General features: G+C 45.8%; 2 protein-coding genes across 4 annotated transcripts in view; one reads left to right on the top strand and one right to left on the bottom strand.

Moving 5' to 3' along the window:
* Positions 1-5,999: 5,999 nt before the first annotated feature.
* LOC144116088 (proteasome subunit alpha type-3-like) lies at positions 6,000-7,883 on the top strand. Its single transcript, XM_077650752.1, has 2 exons — positions 6,000-6,378; positions 7,322-7,883. The coding sequence occupies exons 1-2, from the start codon at positions 6,118-6,120 to the stop codon at positions 7,823-7,825; spliced, it is 765 nt and encodes a 254-aa protein (XP_077506878.1). The 5' UTR covers positions 6,000-6,117; the 3' UTR covers positions 7,826-7,883.
* Positions 7,884-11,685: 3,802 nt separating this feature from the next.
* Positions 11,686-19,895, bottom strand: part of l(2)37Cb (DEAH-box helicase 16 lethal (2) 37Cb) — a 551,956-nt gene continuing 543,746 nt past the window's right edge. For all 3 annotated transcript variants that reach the window (XM_077650750.1, XM_077650749.1, XM_077650751.1), the window contains 2 exons: positions 17,637-17,798; positions 11,686-12,643 (listed from right to left, as the gene is read on the bottom strand). In XM_077650750.1, the coding sequence (XP_077506876.1) occupies positions 12,329-12,643; positions 17,637-17,798 (477 nt within the window). In that variant the 3' untranslated portion in view covers positions 11,686-12,328. The remainder of the gene's footprint in view (positions 12,644-17,636; positions 17,799-19,895) is intronic.

The raw sequence follows: 19,895 nt of genomic DNA, 5'->3' as shown, positions 1-19,895 counted from the left end.
GAGATCGGTGTTTCAGGTGTAGAGTCGATTCGAAGCTGTCCTTAAATGTGTAGTACGTATTACGAAATCTCTATAAGCAGGAGAAGAATGGTAAAAGAACCTCAATATGCGAAAAACATATATATGTTCAAAACGAATTACGTTATAATTTCTAGAAGCAGTTTGCGTTGGAGAGACAGATAAGGAAGGTTTGCAATGTAGCGGATCATTTTCTTCTGCAGAACCTGTATTTTTATCACATTTGTTTTTGTGGTGGTTGGCCAAACAGAGTTACGGAACCGAAAAGAGCATGATAAATTTGAATTTTCACGTGAGTGGGAAGGAGCCATCGACATCGTGTTAGAACACCTGCTACTGAAGAGAGCTTTTTGCAAATATTTTCCACATGTCGATCCCACCTGAGATGCGACGAGAAAGTAACTTCAAGGATTTTGTGGCTGTCTAAAATTTGAATTTCTTGACCTGCGTATTTAGGAGCGCGTTGTACTTCGACTGGCTTGTTCCTTGCACGGAAAATGATTACCTGTCTTTTTGTAGGGTTTATTTGGAGGCAATTAGAAGAGGACCAGTTCTCTAGTTTTGTAAGGATTACGTTGCACTCTTCAATTAACTTGTTTATGTCGTGACCAGAGATTAGTATACTGCAATCATCGGGGTATATAATAAATTTCGCTTTGTCATAAATATGCACAATGTCATTTATATAGATGTTAAAAAGCATTGGGCCCAGAATGCTGCTTTGAGGCACACCATTTCGTACCGCCAAAAAAGAAGACCGATGGTTGTGGATATAGACAGATTGTTTTCGATTTTGCAGGTATGATTTCATGAGGTCTAAAGGTGTTCCACGAACTCCGTTTTGATTAATTTTATGAGTAAAAAATTTGATGGCTTAGGGAATCGAAAGCCTTACTAAAATCAATGAAGAGTCCGACAGTGAGAATACCTGCTTCAGTGTTTTGCAGGATATATTCCTTAAGTGATAACAAAGCCGTTTCCGTCGACTCGCCCCTTCGGAAGCCAAATTGAGCATCAGACAGGATTTGTTTTGCATTAAAAAAGTTCACTACACGGGAAAAGATTACTTTTTCCAAGCCCTTTGAAAAGACTGGAATCACAGATATTGGTCTATAATTGGACACTACATCTTTATCTCCACCTTTAAACACAACTGTCACTCTTGCTTTCTTCATTTCTTCCGGGTAAACTCCCGTTTAAATTACCAAATTGAAGATGTATGCAAGCACAGGTGCAATAAAAGATAGTACATATTTGACTGGTTTTATCTGAATATTGTCAACATCTAAGGCTTTGCTATTATTCAAATTCATAAAAGTTGTACATAGTTCGGTCTCACTGGTGGGCTCAAGGAAAAGGCTTTCGAAAGGGCTACAAGATGAAGGAACTTCAGGTAGATGCATCATAGATAAATGGGTAGTTAAAAACTGCTGTTGAAATGGTCAGCAAGAGCCTGACCGGATAATTCAGAGCCCTTATAGATTATTCGTTGAGTTGGCGCATTTTTCGTATTGCGACGTAACAAGTTATTTACAACTTTCCAGACAGCGTCTGAATATTTCATTCTAGCATCAGAGAACAGTTTTTGATGATACACAATCTTAGCACGCCTAAGCTCAGCATTTAGTTAATTTCTTGTTTTTTTTAAATAAGATTAGAGATTCTAGAGAGGGATTATTCAAAAAGGCATGGTACTTGTTTTTGCGCTTTATCATTCTTTTGAGCCCTGGCGTGATCCATGGTTTTCTTATTCGTTTTAGACTGCTTAATGTTCTTGAAGGGAAAGTGCTTAGAGTATATTTCTACAAAAACCTTGATAAACTCTTGAATATGCATTATTTGAGCCTTTTATATCGAATAACTAGGAGTCCTGTCCAAAGCCATTTCAGCTTGTTATCTGAGTACCCCCAAACTTTTCTTATTTGCGTGTAACTCCAGCCCTTCTTCAACATTGTCATTGTAGCCGCTATTGTTTCTCAAGTACCATGCACCATCTTAATATTAGCAGTTCCTAATTCAAGCCTTCTGCAGGGTTTGAAAGACCTATTGGAAATGCGGAGAACACGTGCACAGGGTGGAAAGCGTGTGATCTGCCAGGAAACACTGAGACGACCCTGAGAAGGGCCTTTATTAAGGTTGGCAGCCGTTTTGTGCCTCTTCACTTGGCAGCGCCGACCCAGCGTGTGCGGTCGCCACGGTTTTGCCCCAGCTGTCGAAGCAATCCTCGGACACGACCATGACCTTCGACATCTGATGTTTTTATTGAAAAAACACAGGGACCAAAGTCGCGCTGTATGCAGTGCGATCGCCATGTGGTTCCATTGACGGCGAACAATCATCCACCTAGCCCGGCTCTTTGGACGGATTCAGGAAACGACTGAAAAGAACAAAAGTAACGAGCGAACAAAGGTGTGCTCCATACAAGTTAGAACGCAAAGAGACGAAGGCGCGTTGCGCTGGGCTAATGCTCTAGCGAGGTCTAATATGTAAATTTTCACGGCTGGCGTCGGTTTCTACAAAGCGCGAGTAGTCGGTACGGAAATAAACAAAAGCGCACTGGAGCTGGGTAAGTCTGTAGCTACAAGCACGAGTTTTTTGTCTCTACCGCCGATTTCCACACCGCGCGATCGTCATAACTTTTCTTGGACTTGCTGTTGAAGCTGACAGCGATCATAAAATTAAGGGCGCCGACTGTAGTGGCAGAGGCTTGCCATTGAAAGGAACAAAGCCATGCACTTTGTCAACCCGGCAACGAGGCCTAGCGCGAGTTTTAGAGCCGACTTGGACAAAGCGCGAGACGGCGCGCGCTTCTAACGCTTGCCAACGCAAAGAAACAAAGGCGCGCTGCGCTGGGATAATGCTGTAGCGAGGTCTCATATGTAAATTTTCACGGCTGCCGTCGATTTCGGCTGCCCTCCTGCCTGACTGTCCGTCTTACCTTTCTGTCCGAAGCGAAACAGAGGCCAGAAAGAAGGCCAGCAACAGCAAGCGACAGGACGCACCGAATGAAAGTGAAGATGTCGCGCAGGAAGCGCTTCGTCAGCCTGTAACCGATGTTTTGATTTCCGAGCTGAACGCTCTAAATGAAGCTGCAGACCCCACCGAGAGCGGGCCCTTCGCAGTTAACATGCTTCGAGGAGTGATGCTTCCCTCAAAGACCTGGTGCCGGATAAATTGCGACAGTGACGCCAGCGTGCTCTTCACAACAACATCGATACGAAGAGACACCAAACTTGAAATTCTTCACGATAAATCCGTGCTGTTCCCTTTTGGATGCAGATGCTGGCCAGCAAAGCTCCCATAGTAGCAGGCAGGAACTTGTTGATAAACTGCTAGATGCAGGCAACCTAGATGCAGCAAATGCAGTGTTCCCGAAATTACCCCCAGACCATTCCACTTGCACTGTGGCATCAAGTGACAGCCGGCTAATATTTTATATAGCTGGTTATGTGGCCAGGAAATGTGTCCTGAAGACGGGCTGTGAAAGCTGCCTCAATTTGCTTTTGTTGACCAAAGAGGCGGCTGGGAACTTAAACCTAGCCCAGTTCACTCGCATGAAAGACAACGGTGGTCTTCTGTATCCCGCTGCCGCCGTGTACAAATTTGTAGCCGACCTAGAAAATGCTTTCACAACATGTTTTAGCCTCCTAGAACTACATGCAGACAGTATCATTGATATTGTAGAGGTGGTTAAGGCAAAAACAGAGCTTCGACTTGGCTGTCCAGACCACTGTGAGAATGTTGCAGCCGAGCTCACTGCTTTTTACATAACAACCCGCCTTCACTTTTTTAATGAAAAGCATCAATAGCAGCAACAACCGGAAATGCCAAGCTTCTAAGTCCCTGAAAATGAGTCGATGCACAATTAGATGCACAAGCCCAGCCTTGTTTCCCTTCCTGTCCCAACTGCCCCTGTCCCAACTGCCCCTGCATCTATGCGGACCTGGCCCATTGCCTCTTCTATTGCCCGGCTGCTCAGCAGTCGGGTTCCTTCCCCCCACCCTTTCTATCCATCACCACCTGGCTCGACTGGCTTGGCGCTGAAGGGGAAGAAGAACAGCGGCTTCTGGTCGCCCAGGCGGTCGACATGCTCGGCCTATAAATTATGGTCGAATAAAAGTCTTTACTACTACTACTACTACCGGAAATGCCAAGCTTCTAAGTCCCTGAAAATGAGTCGATGCACTTAGATTTGCGAAGCACCCTGTTAGGGTAGCTGCAAGCCCAGCCTTGTTTCCACGGGTGAAATTTCTATGTAACCTAATTTAGGTTGGTTACGCCAACAATGTGCCTGCCATCAAACCAATATTTGCTTCAGTTTTTCTTTTACATGTCCGCACTTGCCAATACAAGTATAATGCTCGCCTCCCGTGTATTATCAACCTGGCTTATGTCAAGCATACACTGCAAGTAAAATTTGCAGAAAATTGGGTTGGAAATATTTTCAGTCATGGGTAAAATTTTCTGAACAAAATGCGTTTCTGAGGCCGCTTAACCGTCTCAGGAAAAAACTGATTTCCGTAAGACTAGATCACACGTAGGCGTGCGCACAGATGAATGAGGGGTGCAGTTCTCTATAATTAAGTCGCCGCGGTGGCTCAGTGGTTATTGTGCTGGGATGCTGACTTAAAAGACACCGGTTCGATCCCGGCCGCGCCGCTCGTATTTTGATGGAGGCGATATGCTAGAGGCCCGTGTATTGTACGCGATGTCAGTGCACGTTAAAAAGAACCCGGGTGGTCGAAATATCCAGAGCCCTCCACTACGGCGTCCCTAATAGCCTGAGTTGCTTTAGGACGTTAAAACCCATGGCACCAAACTATATTCGCAGGTAAACAATATCAGTCTGGCAAAAGATGCACCTAGACAGCTGACATCTACCGGCAAATCCGTGAGCCTCTCTCATTGCCCGGCGCCCGTTCTCGGTAGCAGACGGCATACGACGACGCGATTTTTCATCATCGCCGAAATGCTCAAAGGGGGAAAAAAGGTGCCTATGAGGTTACGTTGAAGCTAGTTGAAGCAAATGGCATGCACGTTTATTGACTACAGGCGTATTAGTACACAACACCGGAACGACGACTCGGAGAAACACACACAAGCTCCAACGACGACGCCGCGACGCCGCTAGAAAAAGTTGTAGTGGCGCTACCTGGTGGTGCCTACGCCAAACGGCACACCCGCTCCCTTCCGTTCGCGCCACTAGGATAGGGTTCTAGCTCACTGTAGTTATAAAAAAAGTGGAGAGGGGTTACATGGGAGTGCTGCCGCCGCTTTCGCTCTAGTTTTGGTAGTAGTAGCTCTATGGAGTGTATGACAACCTCCTCACCGTGCCTTACCCCCCTGCCCGTCACACTTCCCCTTCCAGACAATCAGAGTTCGCCAGACCAGCAAGCAGTTCGCAGAACAAACGAAAAAAAAAATCATTTTAAAAATGTTTACCGCACAAAGTCAACTGAAACTTGAGGGAATTTTAAGTTAACAAGTTGAGATTAAATGCAATAAGCAGGGTATGCGCGAAAATAGGCTGTTGTGGCCCCTTTAAAGGCATGGAGTATAGTGAACTAGAATACTGGTGAATATAGTGAACTAGAAGAGGAAGTATAATAATTGGTTTTCGGGGAAAGGAAATGGCGCAGCATCTGTCTCATACATCGTTGGACACCTGAACCGCGCCGTAAGAAAAGGGATAAAGGAGGGAGTGAAAGAAGAAAGCAAGAGAAAGGTGCCGTAGTGGAGGACTCCGGAATAATTTCGACCACCTGGGGATCTTTAACGTGCGCTGACATCGCACAGCACACGGGCGCCTTAGCATTTTTCCTCCATAAAAACGCAGCCGCCGTGTTCAGGTTCGCACCCGGGAACTCCGGATCAGTAGTCAAGCGAAGAAAAATTGGTTTTTTTTTTTTAAAGGTGAAATAAAAGCTAGTCTTGGCTATATCTTGGCTAGTAAAAGCCACTCCCCGGCCAGCAGCAAGTACCAGTGCCAATGACATCAATCGAATCGTGATTGTGCGAAAGCCGTGCTTGCAAGTACTGCCAAAGTCCCTTTGTGTAACGGTCGCGCTAAGACCTAGTTGCAGTTAATCGGCAGCAGCCATGAGTTCGATTGGCACGGGCTATGACCTCTCGGCGTCGCAGTTTTCGCCGGACGGGCGCGTGTTCCAGGTGGAGTACGCGCAGAAGGCGGTCGAGAACAGCGGCACGGCCGTGGCCCTGCGAGGCCGGGACGGAATTGTTTTCGCTGTCGAGAAGCTCGTAACCTCCAAACTCTACGAGGCTGGAGCAAACAAGCGCATTTTCAGCGTCGACAGGCACGTCGGAGTAGCCGTTGCTGGACTCCTCGCCGACGCCAAGCAGGTGAGAGCAGATAGGGAAACGACAAGGGTCGCCGCATGCAAGCTGGTCTCCGATTACCGTCCGCGATCCTTTTGACCGTACCCGAATTTTCAGCGAGGTGTATTATAAGCTTCAGCAGCTGGCATTTCGCTTCGCGCCCCTTTGCCGGCACATTACACTGGTTACGATCTGTTCACGTGTAACGACGCAGACTGATGGGCGAGTTGGTACGACACAAGGCTGAAACAGCGCACCTGCAGGTGGGCTGCTTTAGACTTATTACGCTCACGCGTGCTTGCGTTCAAAAGTCGATGCCCTTAATCCGCCCCGGGGTGCTTGCCACTGCAGTCAGTTCTGCCTCTTTTATTGGACGAATATGCAACTGTCGTGGACATTGCTGTATTTATTCGCCAACAGCTGCCTTTATCAGCTCGGTCCAGGCAAATACTTGCTTAAATCTGCTTTGTCAGGGATTGGGCGTGCTGGACAGACCGACGCAACAACCGATGTGCAGTTGCCCCTGAATGTTTCATTGCGTCATTGCAACAGCATCTTCACAGTTTGTCGCTGCACAATCAACTTTGCAGCATTACTTAACATGCCAGTGTAACCATTTATTTACGCGAGTGGGAAGCTGGTCTTATTGAGGTGTTGCTTCATTCCTCTGCTTATGCAGTATTCAACAGATTTCCCCTGTGTGTACTCCAAACCGTCAGTGCTCACCTATGGTGCTGAAACTAAAAAAAGGTTAATGAAAAAATTTCAGTCAATACTGAGGACAGTGGATTGGTGAATGAACTTGAGTTGACTGTTTCATATAGGAACTGGACTCTGGCAGCACATGTAGCGCATGTGGTGTGTCAGATTGACAGAATTGTAATGGTAGTGGGGTGCAAGAGCATGATAGAATGACGGAAGTTTGTAATTGGACCTAGATGATGTGCTTTTGATTGCGCTGCTGCAGGTGGTGGAGACTGCACGTGTGGAGGCATCCAACTACCGCTCGGAGTATGGTTCGGCGATCCCACTGCGCTACCTCAAGGACCGCGTTGCCCTCTACATGCACGCGTACACCCTGTACAGTGCCGTGCGCCCCTTTGGGTCCAGCGTGCTGCTTGGTAGCTACGACCCCCAGGACGGGGCTCAGCTCTATTGCATTGACCCGTCGGGCACCTCGTGGGGCTACTTTGGCTGTGCCATCGGCAAGGCCCGCCAGGCGGCCAAGACTGAGATGGAGAAGCTCAACACGAAGGATCTTGACTGCAGGCAGCTCATCAAGGAAGCTGCACGCATCATCTACGTGGTCCACGATGAGGTCAAGGACAAGAACTTTGAGCTCGAGCTCAGTTGGGTCTGCAAGGAGTCCGATGGGAAGCACGAGTTTGTACCGAAGGATGTCTACCATGAAGCAGAAGCACACGCCAAGACTGCACTCGAAGAAGAGTCAGACTCGGATGATGACATGTGATGTATTGCTGTCAGGGTGGGGTGTTAATGACAATAAACTTGTCATGTAAAATCTGCTAGCAAGGCTGCCTCTATACCAGTAGAAGCAGCTTTGTATGCTCTGCAGCCATGGTCTTCAGATGCAGTTGACACTTTAAATGCCGAGGCCATTCAAGGCACAGCATATCAGCTGTGTCACACGCAAATTTAAGGTCGTTCAAATCGAGTGGCATTAGCATCTAATGACATTAGGTTTAGGAACAAGATTGGGGAACTTGCATTCAATCTCGAACTGAATCTCTCTCTGGACACCAGACATGCAGCAGAAACGAGCGACGCGAAAAAAATGTGTGCACCACCGAAATTAGAAACTGTATTTATACAGCTCTGCTAAAAAAATGTTTATTTCGATTCAAAACTATTCGCACTAGAGGTTGTGGATAGCTATTGCTCTCGGTCTCAGCAGCCTGCTTCACGCTCGGCCGGCCACATGAAGCAGGGCCGTTCTCGTGACCGTCGGTCATTTTGAGTTGAGTCTTTCTTGTTGGTTGGTATTGCATGTACACTTAGCTTGGAAGTACTTAAAGCTGCAACTGAGCGCTTTACCTTGTGGAAGTAATATCCTTGCTCCGCTGCGTCTGCCATTTCGTTTAACATTTATTTGACTTATGGTTGACTTCATACTTGGCTTGGCTCTTCTTGATGGCCGAAATGCTGCAGAATGGTTGGCAATAATATTTGAAACCTATTATATTGCCCAGAAATGTTCTCACCTTGTTTTGAAATACTACACAATTTCAAATACTTATGTGCACTGATGTCTTCTAATTGTACTATTTTTTCACTGATTGTTATTGCTATAATTTGCAAATGACATTACTTTATACTGCATAGCACCAATAGAGACTGAATGACATTTGATTCTAATGACATAAATTTGTTAGTGTGACAGGCAGGCAATGTACAGCAGTTGTCAGATTGTATGTAATCACAATATTTGATTTCTGGTGGTTGAACCACAGGCTGCTGTTATGGTTTACGGGGGGTTTAATGTCCCAAAGCGACTCAAGGTATGAGGGACACTGTAGCGAAGGGCTCTGGAAATTTCGACCACCTGGGTGTCTTTAATGTGCACTGACATCGCGCAGTAAATGGGCCTCCATTTTGCCTCCATTGAAATTCGACCGCTGCAGCTGGGGTCGAACCCACGTCTTTCAGGTCAGCAGCTGAGCACCATAACTAAGCCACCACAGCACTAGGCTGCTTTCAGGTTGATGTGTTAAACTTCTAAAAGGAGTGTAAACTAGCCACCTTGTATACGCAATGCCTTATGACCTCGACTGCACCAGAAGCTTGGAAGAATGCAAACATTATCTTAATTCATAAGAAGGGAGACGCCGAGGACTTGAAAAATTACAGGCCCATCAGCTTACTATCCGTTGCCTACAAAGTATTTACTAAGGTAATCGCTAATAGAGTCAGGGCAACGTTAGAGTTCAATCAACCAAATGACCAGGCAGGCTTTCGTAAAAGATATTCCATAATAGATCATACTCACACTATCAATCAGGTGATAGAGAAATGCGCAGAATATAACCAACCTCTATATATAGCTTTCATTGATTACGAGAAAGCAATAGACTCAGTGGAAACCTCAGCAGTCATACAGGCATTGTGCAATCGGGGGGTAGAAGAGCCTTGCCAAAATACTGGAAGATATATATAGCAGCTGCACAGCTACTATAGTCCTCCATAAAGTCAGCAATAAACTTCCAATAAGGAAGGGCGTCAGGCAAGGAGACACGATCTCGCCAATGCTGTTCACCGCATGTTTACAGGAGGTATTTTGAGGCCTGAATTGGGAACAGTTGGGAATAAGAAAAAATGGAGAATACCTAAATAATCTGCGATTTGCTGATGACATTGCCTTGCCGAGTCACTCAGGAGGTGAACTGCAAATCATGATCAATGAGTTAGACAGAGCAGTACGATGGGTCTAAAAATTAACATGCAGAAAACCAAGGTAATGTTCAACAGCCTAGCAAGGGAACAACGGTTCACAAATGGCAGCGAGAGCCTGGAAGTTGTGACGGAATACGTCTACTTAGGGCAGGTAGTGACAGCTGATCCGGATCATGAGAGGGAGATAACTAGAAGGACAAGAATGGAGTGGAGCGCATATGGCACGTTCTCGCAGATCATGAGTGGCAATTTACTAATTTCCCTCAAGAGAAAAGTGTACAACAGCTTTATCTTACCGGTACTCACCTACGGGGCAGAAACGTGGAGGCTAACGAAAAGAGTTCAGCTTAAGTTAAGGACAACTCAGCGAGCCATGGAAAGAAAAATGATAGGTGTACCATTAAGAGACCGAAAGCGGGCAGAGTGGGTGAGGGAACAAACACGGGTAAATAACATCCTAGTCGAAATCAAGAGAAAGAAATGGGCTTGGGCAGGGCATGTAATGAGAAGGCAAGATAACCGCTGGTCCTTATGGGTAACGGAGTGGATTCCAAGAGAAAGTAAACGTAGCAGGGGGCGGCAGAAGGTTAGGTGGGCGGATGAGATTAAGAAGTTTGCAGGCAAAGGGTGGATGCAGCTGGCAAAGGACAGGGTTAATTGGAGAGACATGGGAGAGGCCTTTGTCCTGCAGTGGGTGTAGTAAGGCTGATGATGATATAGCATCTTTGCGCCTTTTTGCACGCTGAAAGGTTGGCGCTCCTCCGCCGGCCCTAGCACTGACGTGCGGGGTTCCTCGAAAGGTGGAGCTTCCTGACCCACTGGTGTGACACTACCGACTGGCCACAGCCACGGTAGTTGCGTGGTGTCTGATAGAATCTAACCAATAGCCAAACTAGCAGACGAAGGAGCATGAAACTGAGGAGTGCAAGAGTTTAAAAAAGTAGACGGAAAGGGCACGCAAACTTTCATGTGCAATTGTGGGTTCTGTGCTGCGTACAGAAGTATATTTGGCTCCGGTGTTCATGACAACACAGTGCAGTGATTGGGTGAGTTTATGAGGTGTTTCACGGCCACCTTTAAAATGCAAGTTTGTGGACAGTTTCATTTGCATATGCAGTCAATGTCAGGGTGCTTTTAAGGACTCTAAAGGAAAGGAGATGCTTTTTGGAATGCTGCTTGATTACTATTCATTAAAAATAAAGCACTTCAGGGCTAAATTTTAAAATTTTATGAGCTGTAAGGAGCTGAAGGTGTGCCTGCAGATAACGCATGCCAAGTCTTTCTGACATCAATAACGGTAGTGGTGCATTTCCAGTGCAGTACGCTTGCCCCAAAAAAGAAAAAGGCAAAAGCCCTCTGAGCACTGTCTCGATGGGCATGGCTAGCCGTGGGTGCAAGCAGCATAACTCTGAAAAGCCAACCTTTGACACTGCAAGGAGAAGGCCGAACATCATCTTGGTTTTAATCTGTAATTGCGTTACTATTTTAAATGCTAGCTAAACGATACGTGGCATGCTTTAGCTTGAAACACCTTTCAAGCAGACCGCCTAAGCTGGAACAGCAGCAGTCTGGTTGTAGCCACGTTTGCTTTCTCAACTGTAGTTTCCATCGTACAAACACGTTGAGGACGACAAAAGAAAACAGCAAGGCAGCATCGAGGGAAATGCTATAAACAGGCAATTGTCAAATTTTTGTTTCTTGGAGCAACCATGGGTGTTCCTGGTGCCGATGCAGATTTCCAGTTGACTACTATGTTGATGAGTAGTGAAAACAAATATGCTGGTTTTCTTTAAGGCACTTACCTGCCCGAGAGTTTGTGAAGTATGAATGTCCTTGGCAAACTGCTTTGCCTGTTTTTCAGGATAGGAACTGAGCTGTGTGGCACAAAGCATTCAATCTATTCCGAGCATGCAACAAAAAAAGTGAAGTCATCAGCTCCTTTATTATAAACAATCACTGGCACTCTTGGGTGACCAGCACAGATGCTGGGTGGAAGTAACAAATGGATGACACGATATTCAGTATGGCAGTTGTTGCCCAGCACATTTCAGGTGTAAGCCTGAATCGCTTTGGGACGTTAAGCCCCATAAACTAAACACCTTAGGTGTGCAGCAAGGGCTCCAGCAGTGCCAGTCTGCCAGCAATAGTTCAGAAATGGGTTCAGCCAACGCTCGGTCTCTACCCCACAACTGCAGCAGACACTGAATGGCATGGCCCATAGCTTTGGCCAAAAGTGTTCAGGCCTGCCTTTTGAACCGTGCAGTTGGCTAGCCTGTCATCTAGAAGTAAAAAAAATGTACAAACTTCTCTGCAGCCAAGGTGTGAAATGTGCACATTCATACTGCGTTGCCAAGGCTGTCATTTCTCCAAAACGCCTGTGCTCTGGAGACTTGCTCATGGGTTACTGAAATGATGCCAATGCACTGATTCTTTGAGCACTCAATCTTCACTGTGAATCTTCCATGGTTTGACTTGGACCATGCCATGAGCACAAGAAAAGGTCTAACATGTTTGGTACAAAACATGAGCATCACTTGCAGCCTACAGGCTCCCCACAGTCGCGTCAGTGCACTCGCACCAGCTCTGCTCGTGCCTTCCCCGTGTTCTTGGGCATCTTTTTGGTGGCACTGTCATCGAGGTCCTTGGCCTTGTAGTAGTGTGGTGCCACCTCCAGCAGCCAGGAGTTGTCAATTTCAATGACCTGGCGCATGAACTCCTTGGTGGTGAACACAAGCTCAAAGTACACCACCCAGCGAGGAAGGTCTTCAAAGAGGGAGCTGTTTGGGTGCATCATGACCGCCTGCTGGTGTTTGACTGTCTTGTAGTGACCCCCCTTGGAGAAGCGGGCTGTGTGGTAGAAGTAGCCGGCTGTAATGGCCTGCACATTTCGCAAAAGGGCACCAGTGAGCTACTCTCCCAAGTCTCCTCATTAAGCATGCTCCAATTATTTCTATCCTGCCTACACAGACAGGAGCCTTCCCTTCGCACACAGTTTCGGCAGCATTACAATGAAATTAAGAAAGGCCATAATACAGCACTGCAATGGTTGATACAGCCAAACCAATACAAGTGCACAGTTCTGTGTAATGCAAACTCCCAAACAATACAGATAAATATATATAAGTACATAAACTTATTGCCATTGACAAGAGAAAAACAAAATTAATGCATAGGCCAGGTATCTTGTGGTAGTCAGCGGTAGAGAACGTTGCATCAGTCATAGATGCAGGACTCTGGTCACAGTTTGCAAGCAGTTGAAAAAGAAAAAGAAAAATCACTGGTGATAAATTTTGGTCAACAATTGGCGTCTTTACCGTTCTTTTGTGAATGCTTTTGTTCAAATCGACAGCATATGGCAGATTATTTGAAAGCAGTGGAACTTAGTAATCTAAATGTTCTTCTAAGCTTCCTTTCAAACAAACCATAAGCAAAAACGCTATCACATAATGCTTGACACTGACAAAAAAAGAAACACACAGTTTGACTCAGCTGAAGCTTGTAATACATCCTTTCATCAAAAGTGCACACAAGAGGAGAGAAATTTGGTCAGTGAAGGGATCTCAGTGATCCTTACCAGAGAAAAAGACAGACCTTCGCCTAAGATTTACTGCTGTTCCCAAAGTGGTCGCAGCAATTCCGGAGACCACAAAAAATCCAGTGCTAGTTAGGTTGGCTTCCTTGCATTGCAACTATGTCACATGGAAAACGGTACGTCAGAACTAGATGTGCAAATAGTGTTTTGTGGTTCTGAGCGAATCTTCTAATAATTTCGAAGCAAATATTTTTGGAGTACTTATGACACACAAAAATGTTGGACGGCAAAATAGGCATTTTGGAAATCGGATATTTTTCGAACAGACGGCTGCGGTGGCCTGGTCTTGATGGTCAGGTGTGCATTCTTTACATAAGGTTGAAAAAAAAAAAAATTTTCATTGACAGGGTGGATTTATTATGCGAATAAATGTTCATTTGTATTTTTAACCAGCAGAGACCCTGCATGGGAAAGTGTACATAGATTATATAACCAGGGAAAGAAAGCAATGACCATGAGGAGCATCAAGCAGATGACTCGGGTATAATCAATGAGGCCACAGCAGAGCTGCAGATTGCGGATGTAATGTCTGGGGATAGGAGGAACACTACATGGAAACACCACGATGGACATCCTGGTCAAGTCAAGCCACAGTTTACCTCGAGCAGAGCACAAACAACGCATGTGCAAGCTTGACCACATGGAGTCAAACTTGAAACACTGCAGCTAGAGGCAGCATTTTTCAAGACTCAAGTGCAAGAAAACGGTGGCCCAGCCAAAAATTTTCACCACATGAGACCATTATCTGTCTTGACTCTTCAGAGCTGCCAAAGGACTGCAAGACGCAGAAGCATGAGAGGGCAACAACAGAGGCTAGTTGGTGGTTCATGTGGAAACCGCGCTGTACTAAAGCAAACAAGACACACTATAAGGACGACAGATTCGCACTTCATCTTTCGTCCTTATAGTGTGTCTTGTTTGTTTTAGTACAGCACGGTTTCCACACGATGAAACACAAAAGCATGCTATGAGGATGCCGCTGAAATATTAAAATGAATATTCGGGGACAAGGAAAGGATAGGACATCTATCATACCTGTACATATTTCAGTTCTCATCTTGGAGATAACTAAAAGCAGGAAATGATGCAGGGCAGCAAAACAAAGCAAACAGGCAGTGCCCACAAGTGTAGCAGTGCCACACACTCGGAGACGACCTGGTGGAAGATTAAGTTGGTGTGGACTGCTCTCATTGCAGTTGAAAGGTAAAAGCAGCATGCCTCTCGGACAAAACAGTGAAAGAAGGAAACAAACAAAGCAGCTCTGCAGACTGCCACTGGAGAAAATGAATGCGAATAGATGGTGGAAGCCCTTTACTAGGTCTCGAAAACACTCTATTTGAAGGCTTAGGGGCGTAGTGACCTCCACCGGAACACATTTGGCAAGGCAGCTGAGGCGTTTCAAAGGTCACACAGACAATAATAGAGACCATGATGGTACCATTTACATGCAAGAATGCCCAACAAGTCTTTGTGCGTCACAGGCTTGTGCAAATGCTGGAAACTCAGGAGTATGTTGGTGTATGGTGTTTAATGCCCCAGAGCAACTCGGGCTGCGTGACGGACGCCGTAGTGGATAATTTAAGCCACCATGGATTCTTTAATGTGCACTGACATCGCACAGTACAAGGTTCTCTAGCATTGCGCCTCCATCGAAATGTGACCGCTGTGGGCAGGATCAAACCTGCATCTTTCGAGTCGGCAAGCTCCATAACCACTGAGCCACCGTGGCGGCTTCAAAAGGATGCTGATCCCCCGACAAGCTCCTCTATCTGGGCATGCCAATTGTTTCAGGAACTGGACTAACAGTTGGAGCTGATCACATATAACAATGCCTAACTGGAGAAGACAACAATGCGTTGGCGGCTGTTAACATTAAGTTTGGTTAGGCAGTCCAGTTGAGCACTAGCAAGTTATGTTTGCATAGGTTTGGAGACTGCTAAACAAAAGGCCGAAACTATCCACTGGCATTTGCAACACTCCAGAGATGTCCAATGTACAACCACAGGAGAAAGCATTCCGCAGAACAACATAAAACATAAATATGCTAATGCAGAACTAGCTGAAGAACATGGCAGAGCCATTAGGAGCTAGTTACTTCCAGTTAGAGCATGCAAAAATAAATAGCTGGAGAACACTGCTTAATTCTCCAAAATTAATCAACAACAACAAAACTACGACACACCAGGCAAACCGTCACTCAATGACCAGTTGGAAAAAGGGCTGAACCTCTGTTCAGATTTCGCCGACACAAACTTATACCCCTGTCACACGGACACTGTAAAGGTACTTTGAACTAATGCTCCATTACTCTAAGGACGAACGCGCACTGCCACACGGACGCGCCAAAAGACACCTAGCTCAAAGGAGCTTCGAAACAAGGCAGCTCGAGTTCGTCCTTTGGGGCTTCAAGGGAGTACTCTCTCTCCCAGCGAGTTAACAGCATAAATAAATTGGGAAAAGAAACGTTAAATTTTCATTTTATAAATTCACTTCATAAGATTAGTGGTGTTTTAAAATATAAGATCATTTGTTTTGTGGCAGTCTCACCACGCCATACTCTCGTTACAGATATACGAGCGTCACGGTAGCCACGGTAAATGTTGGTCGGTCATGTTGTTTGTTGCTTTAACATAATACGGTTATAAAACTAATTTACCAAAAAAAAAATGTGACATTTCTGTATTTACATGTGCAGTGAGGTTTGCAATTTTAATAACGCTTTTCGCCGATGAGGGCGCTAAAAACTTCTTGCGAAGGTCGTTCCGCGACCGTGTAGCACGGACGAACTCCCTTGAAATAGTGCTCCTTTGGAAGCGTAAAGGAGCATTAGTTCAAAGTGCCTTTAGAGTGCCCGTGTGACAGGGGTATTAATCTCATGCCAGGTCTTTCTGCCAATTAATAATGCATGGCCTGAAGATCTCTTGTCACGCTTCTGGTAGAGCAGCTCGCCACTAAGCCCTTCCACTTTGCAAGGATCGAAGAATGACCATATGATACAACAGCCATTACCCTCCTCAACCACATAAACGAGCAGTCAGCTTTGAAAACAGAGAATAAGATAATGCAACAAACTGGGAGCTCCAAAAGTGCTTTTGTGAAGTCCTGCCAAAGATGAGATGGCAATACAACTAGGCATCGGAAAGAATCTTTGACCCTAATTTGTTGCCCAAGATAAGATGTTTTTAAGCATGAAATGCTTTTAGTTCCCATTGTCTGTGCGCCATGGGTGACCTTGGCGCCAGGATGGAGGTGAACCTTAATAAACTTTGGTGAAGCTTTCAGCACGCCTGGTGCTACATGCTGCGTTTCTATCGCACGGCGCGAATGAGCCTAAGTTTTGCCCTGCAGCCTGAGAGGTGCAAGCGCAGTCCTGGTGGCACTTGGTAAGCTAGGCAATAGTGCTGCGTGAGTTGCCGTCATTACATAATGCACACGTGAACTCTAGAACACATGTCCTGTGGCGCCATCTATCAGGACGGCCAGTAACCCGCTCTATTTTGTCCTTCGGCGGAGGCGGTGATGGCGGCAAGTGTCCCACAGCGTTCTGTGCAGTACATGCTGGCACCACCTACTCTTCTTCGGCACATGGCGAGCGCTGGTTGCGTGGGTAAAAAAAAAAAGCAGCAAAGAAAGCCAGGTGCGCTCTCGCTCCAGAAGAAAAGCAGCTGATGAGAGGTGCTCCTCAAGACTTGTGTGCAGCTATCAGTACTATGAGGTGTCCTAGATTATGGTACACCTTTCCTGCAGTGCATTTCATGCTTACAACTACTCTTGACGACAAGATAGTCTTTTTTTTTTCGAAGACTACGGTGTAAAAGGGGTGAACATTTGCTGAGCGATCAGATGGACAAGCTGGTGTTGGGACTTAGTGCACGGCTTTGCTCTCCTCTGCTATGCAAGCATTCGAGTCCACAACCTTGGGAATGGTAGCAAAGGAGAAAGAACAACTAGCAGTAATTGTGACACTTTTCAAAGCTGATGCCACCCTGCAGCTGCGAGTTGACACGTGCTGAGGAAACAGCTCCTGGCGTGTCTCGAGCAGCAGGTACATGGCCATCCATAAACTCCATGCTGCAAAAGGACAGCTGACTAGAGGAGACGGTTGCACGTGTTATAAGCAGTAAAGAATTTCACATGACCCTGTAACCCCCACATTTCTGTGGTCTGTCCACACAAGTAGCATTGGTCATGACTGTACTCAGTGCATGAGCTCTTTGTAGGCTGACCTTTCCACAGCAACAAGACCTTACTTGTTGATGAGCGAAAACACCACGCTGACCTTCCGAATGGCGACCGTGTCTCCCCTGTTGGACAGCAGCTCAATCTCAACACGCTCCATGAGCCCTTGCAGCTGGTCACGAATGTCACGGGCCCGCTTCATGGAGCGCTGCTGCAGGAAGTTCTCGTAGCACCACTGGGTTGAGTAGCCGGTGTCCACCCACTGAGCACAATTAAGCAATGCTCCGTATCAGCACCACTGGCCCTTGTTAAAATTTAGCGCTGCTCAAAAACTAGCAAGAATGTTCCATTACACAATAGCTGATAATCTGTGCTCTGCTTTTGGTATTCAGGCAAAGATGCAGCCGCAAAAACTACAGAAATCAGTAGGCAGGAGTTACTCCATAAAACTAAAAATATCAAAATACAACTTTCATGTCCCATTTTTACCCTCCTAATGAATGTCGGAGCAGAAAATGCTAGCGACGGGCAAACACTGAGTTACATCGTGTGATGTGACCATGTCCTGCGGACGTCGAAACTGGCGTGACCGAATTGCAGTCGCACGGGGGGACGACGACTCCACACGAGCTCCCACCATACGATGAATTAATTGTTAAACATTGACCATAGCTTTGAGCGCAATGATAATGAGTGTAAATTGTTGCAGGCAAGGGACTGCACAACACAAACAGGACATGAAGGGCACAAGGACAAGCGCAGTCCTCGTGCTCTTCATTTGTGCTGCACAGCACCTTGACTTGCCTAACAGTCTGCACAACATTTCGTGCTGGCCTTTGATTTTCAGACAATTTGAAAACTCAATTAATCAGATTTTTTTGCACGGTCCGACAGGCATCGAGCAAATGAGGTTGCATACATGCAGGTGCCGATAGAAGCTTTCGGAACATGGGAAAAATTACTTTATGGCCCACTGGCAATGGGTCATATCGCAGCAAACAGTTTGCACCACGGTGACAGCTTCCACAAGGGCTTCTAACTACACATCTGCAAACTGCTACCTCAAGCTTGTTGTAGCGCCTACTCTGCTGCGAACAAGCTGCGAGATGTGGTCATCAACGATGTCAGCAAGGTTTCGGAGTAGAGGGAGATGGCACCTCTACCAGTGCTTTTATTGTTACACATACCCTCACATAGTTGAGCCAGAGCAAAAGGTTGTACAGCACAATTTCACACACTGGCAATAATTAAGGAAAGACGCAGTACTCAGCATTCTCCCAATCATCACATGCCCATAACTGCATGCCCATAACTGTTGCTGGGAATTGCTACTGTCGGGTACACTGTCAGCAAAAAAAGCTTGGCTTCTCTAGCTAATTAAAATATTACGCACTTCATGCAACCAATGATGAAAGCATCAATACAAGTGTGCTGATTCCTCAGATGACATCACAGCAATCAAGAAAACAAAAGCAAAATCTTGATTCTTGTTGTAGTGTTTGCCACTGCTAATCTTGAGATGCCTTCTTCACTTCACTTCACTTCACTTTATTTCCTTAAAGACCCTCGTGTGAGGGTATTACATAAGGGGTGGGACACATATAGATTAACAACAGAAAAAGTACACAAAACTTGAACGAGTTATACAAAGAAAAATGATTATCATGATGCAAGCAAACGCTTTATTTGGTTAAGAAACATAGTTTGGCATGTGATGGTAGCAAGTTCATGGGGAAGGCCGTTCCAGTCGCTAGCAGTCTGGGGAAAGAATGATGAAGAAAAAGTTGTTGTGCGTGCTCGTGGCCGAGATACCTGCTGCTGATGTCCGGTGCGAAGAGAAAAGCGTGGTGGGGGAGGGCAGATATAGGGTTCCTGTGATAGCTCGGAATAAAAGAATTTATGAAATAGGGATAAACAATGTGGCGACGAAGTGAAAGAGTAGGTAGATTGGACTGCGATTTCAGAGCTGATATGCTGATATCAAAAGAGTATGAGGAATGAATGAATCTAGTTGCCCTATTTTGTACTGATTCAAGTGAGTTAGTAAGGTATACTTGTTTCGGAGACCAGATGGGCGATGCATATTCTAATTTTGATCGAACTAGTGATTTGTATGCGAGTAGCTTAGCATGCTGCGGGGCAAAGTGGAGATGACGCTTTAAGAAGCCAAGCGTTTTGTTAGCAGATGAAATAATGTTCGCGATATGGCCATTCCACGTGAGGTCATGACTAAGATGAACACCGAGATATTTATATGATTGGACAGGGTCGATAGGAACGTTAGAGATAGAGTAGGGGAACAGGAGAGGATTGGACTACTGCGACGGTGGAAAGATATATACTTGCATTTGTTTATATT

The sequence above is a fragment of the Amblyomma americanum genome, chromosome 1 (assembly GCF_052857255.1).
Source record: "Amblyomma americanum isolate KBUSLIRL-KWMA chromosome 1, ASM5285725v1, whole genome shotgun sequence".
NCBI lineage: Eukaryota > Metazoa > Arthropoda > Arachnida > Ixodida > Ixodidae > Amblyomma > Amblyomma americanum.
This window is presented reverse-complemented; position numbering and strand designations above follow the sequence as displayed.

What these genes read in the sequence shown, in the direction of transcription:
- LOC144116088 (XM_077650752.1), top strand. Translation starts at nt 6,118, where the DNA reads ATGAGTTCGATTGGCACGGGCTATGACCTCTCGGCGTCGCAGTTTTCG. An exon ending in TCCTCGCCGACGCCAAGCAG is followed by an intron (nt 6,379 to 7,321) that starts GTGAGAGCAGAT and finishes GCGCTGCTGCAG; the next exon opens with GTGGTGGAGACTGCACGTGT.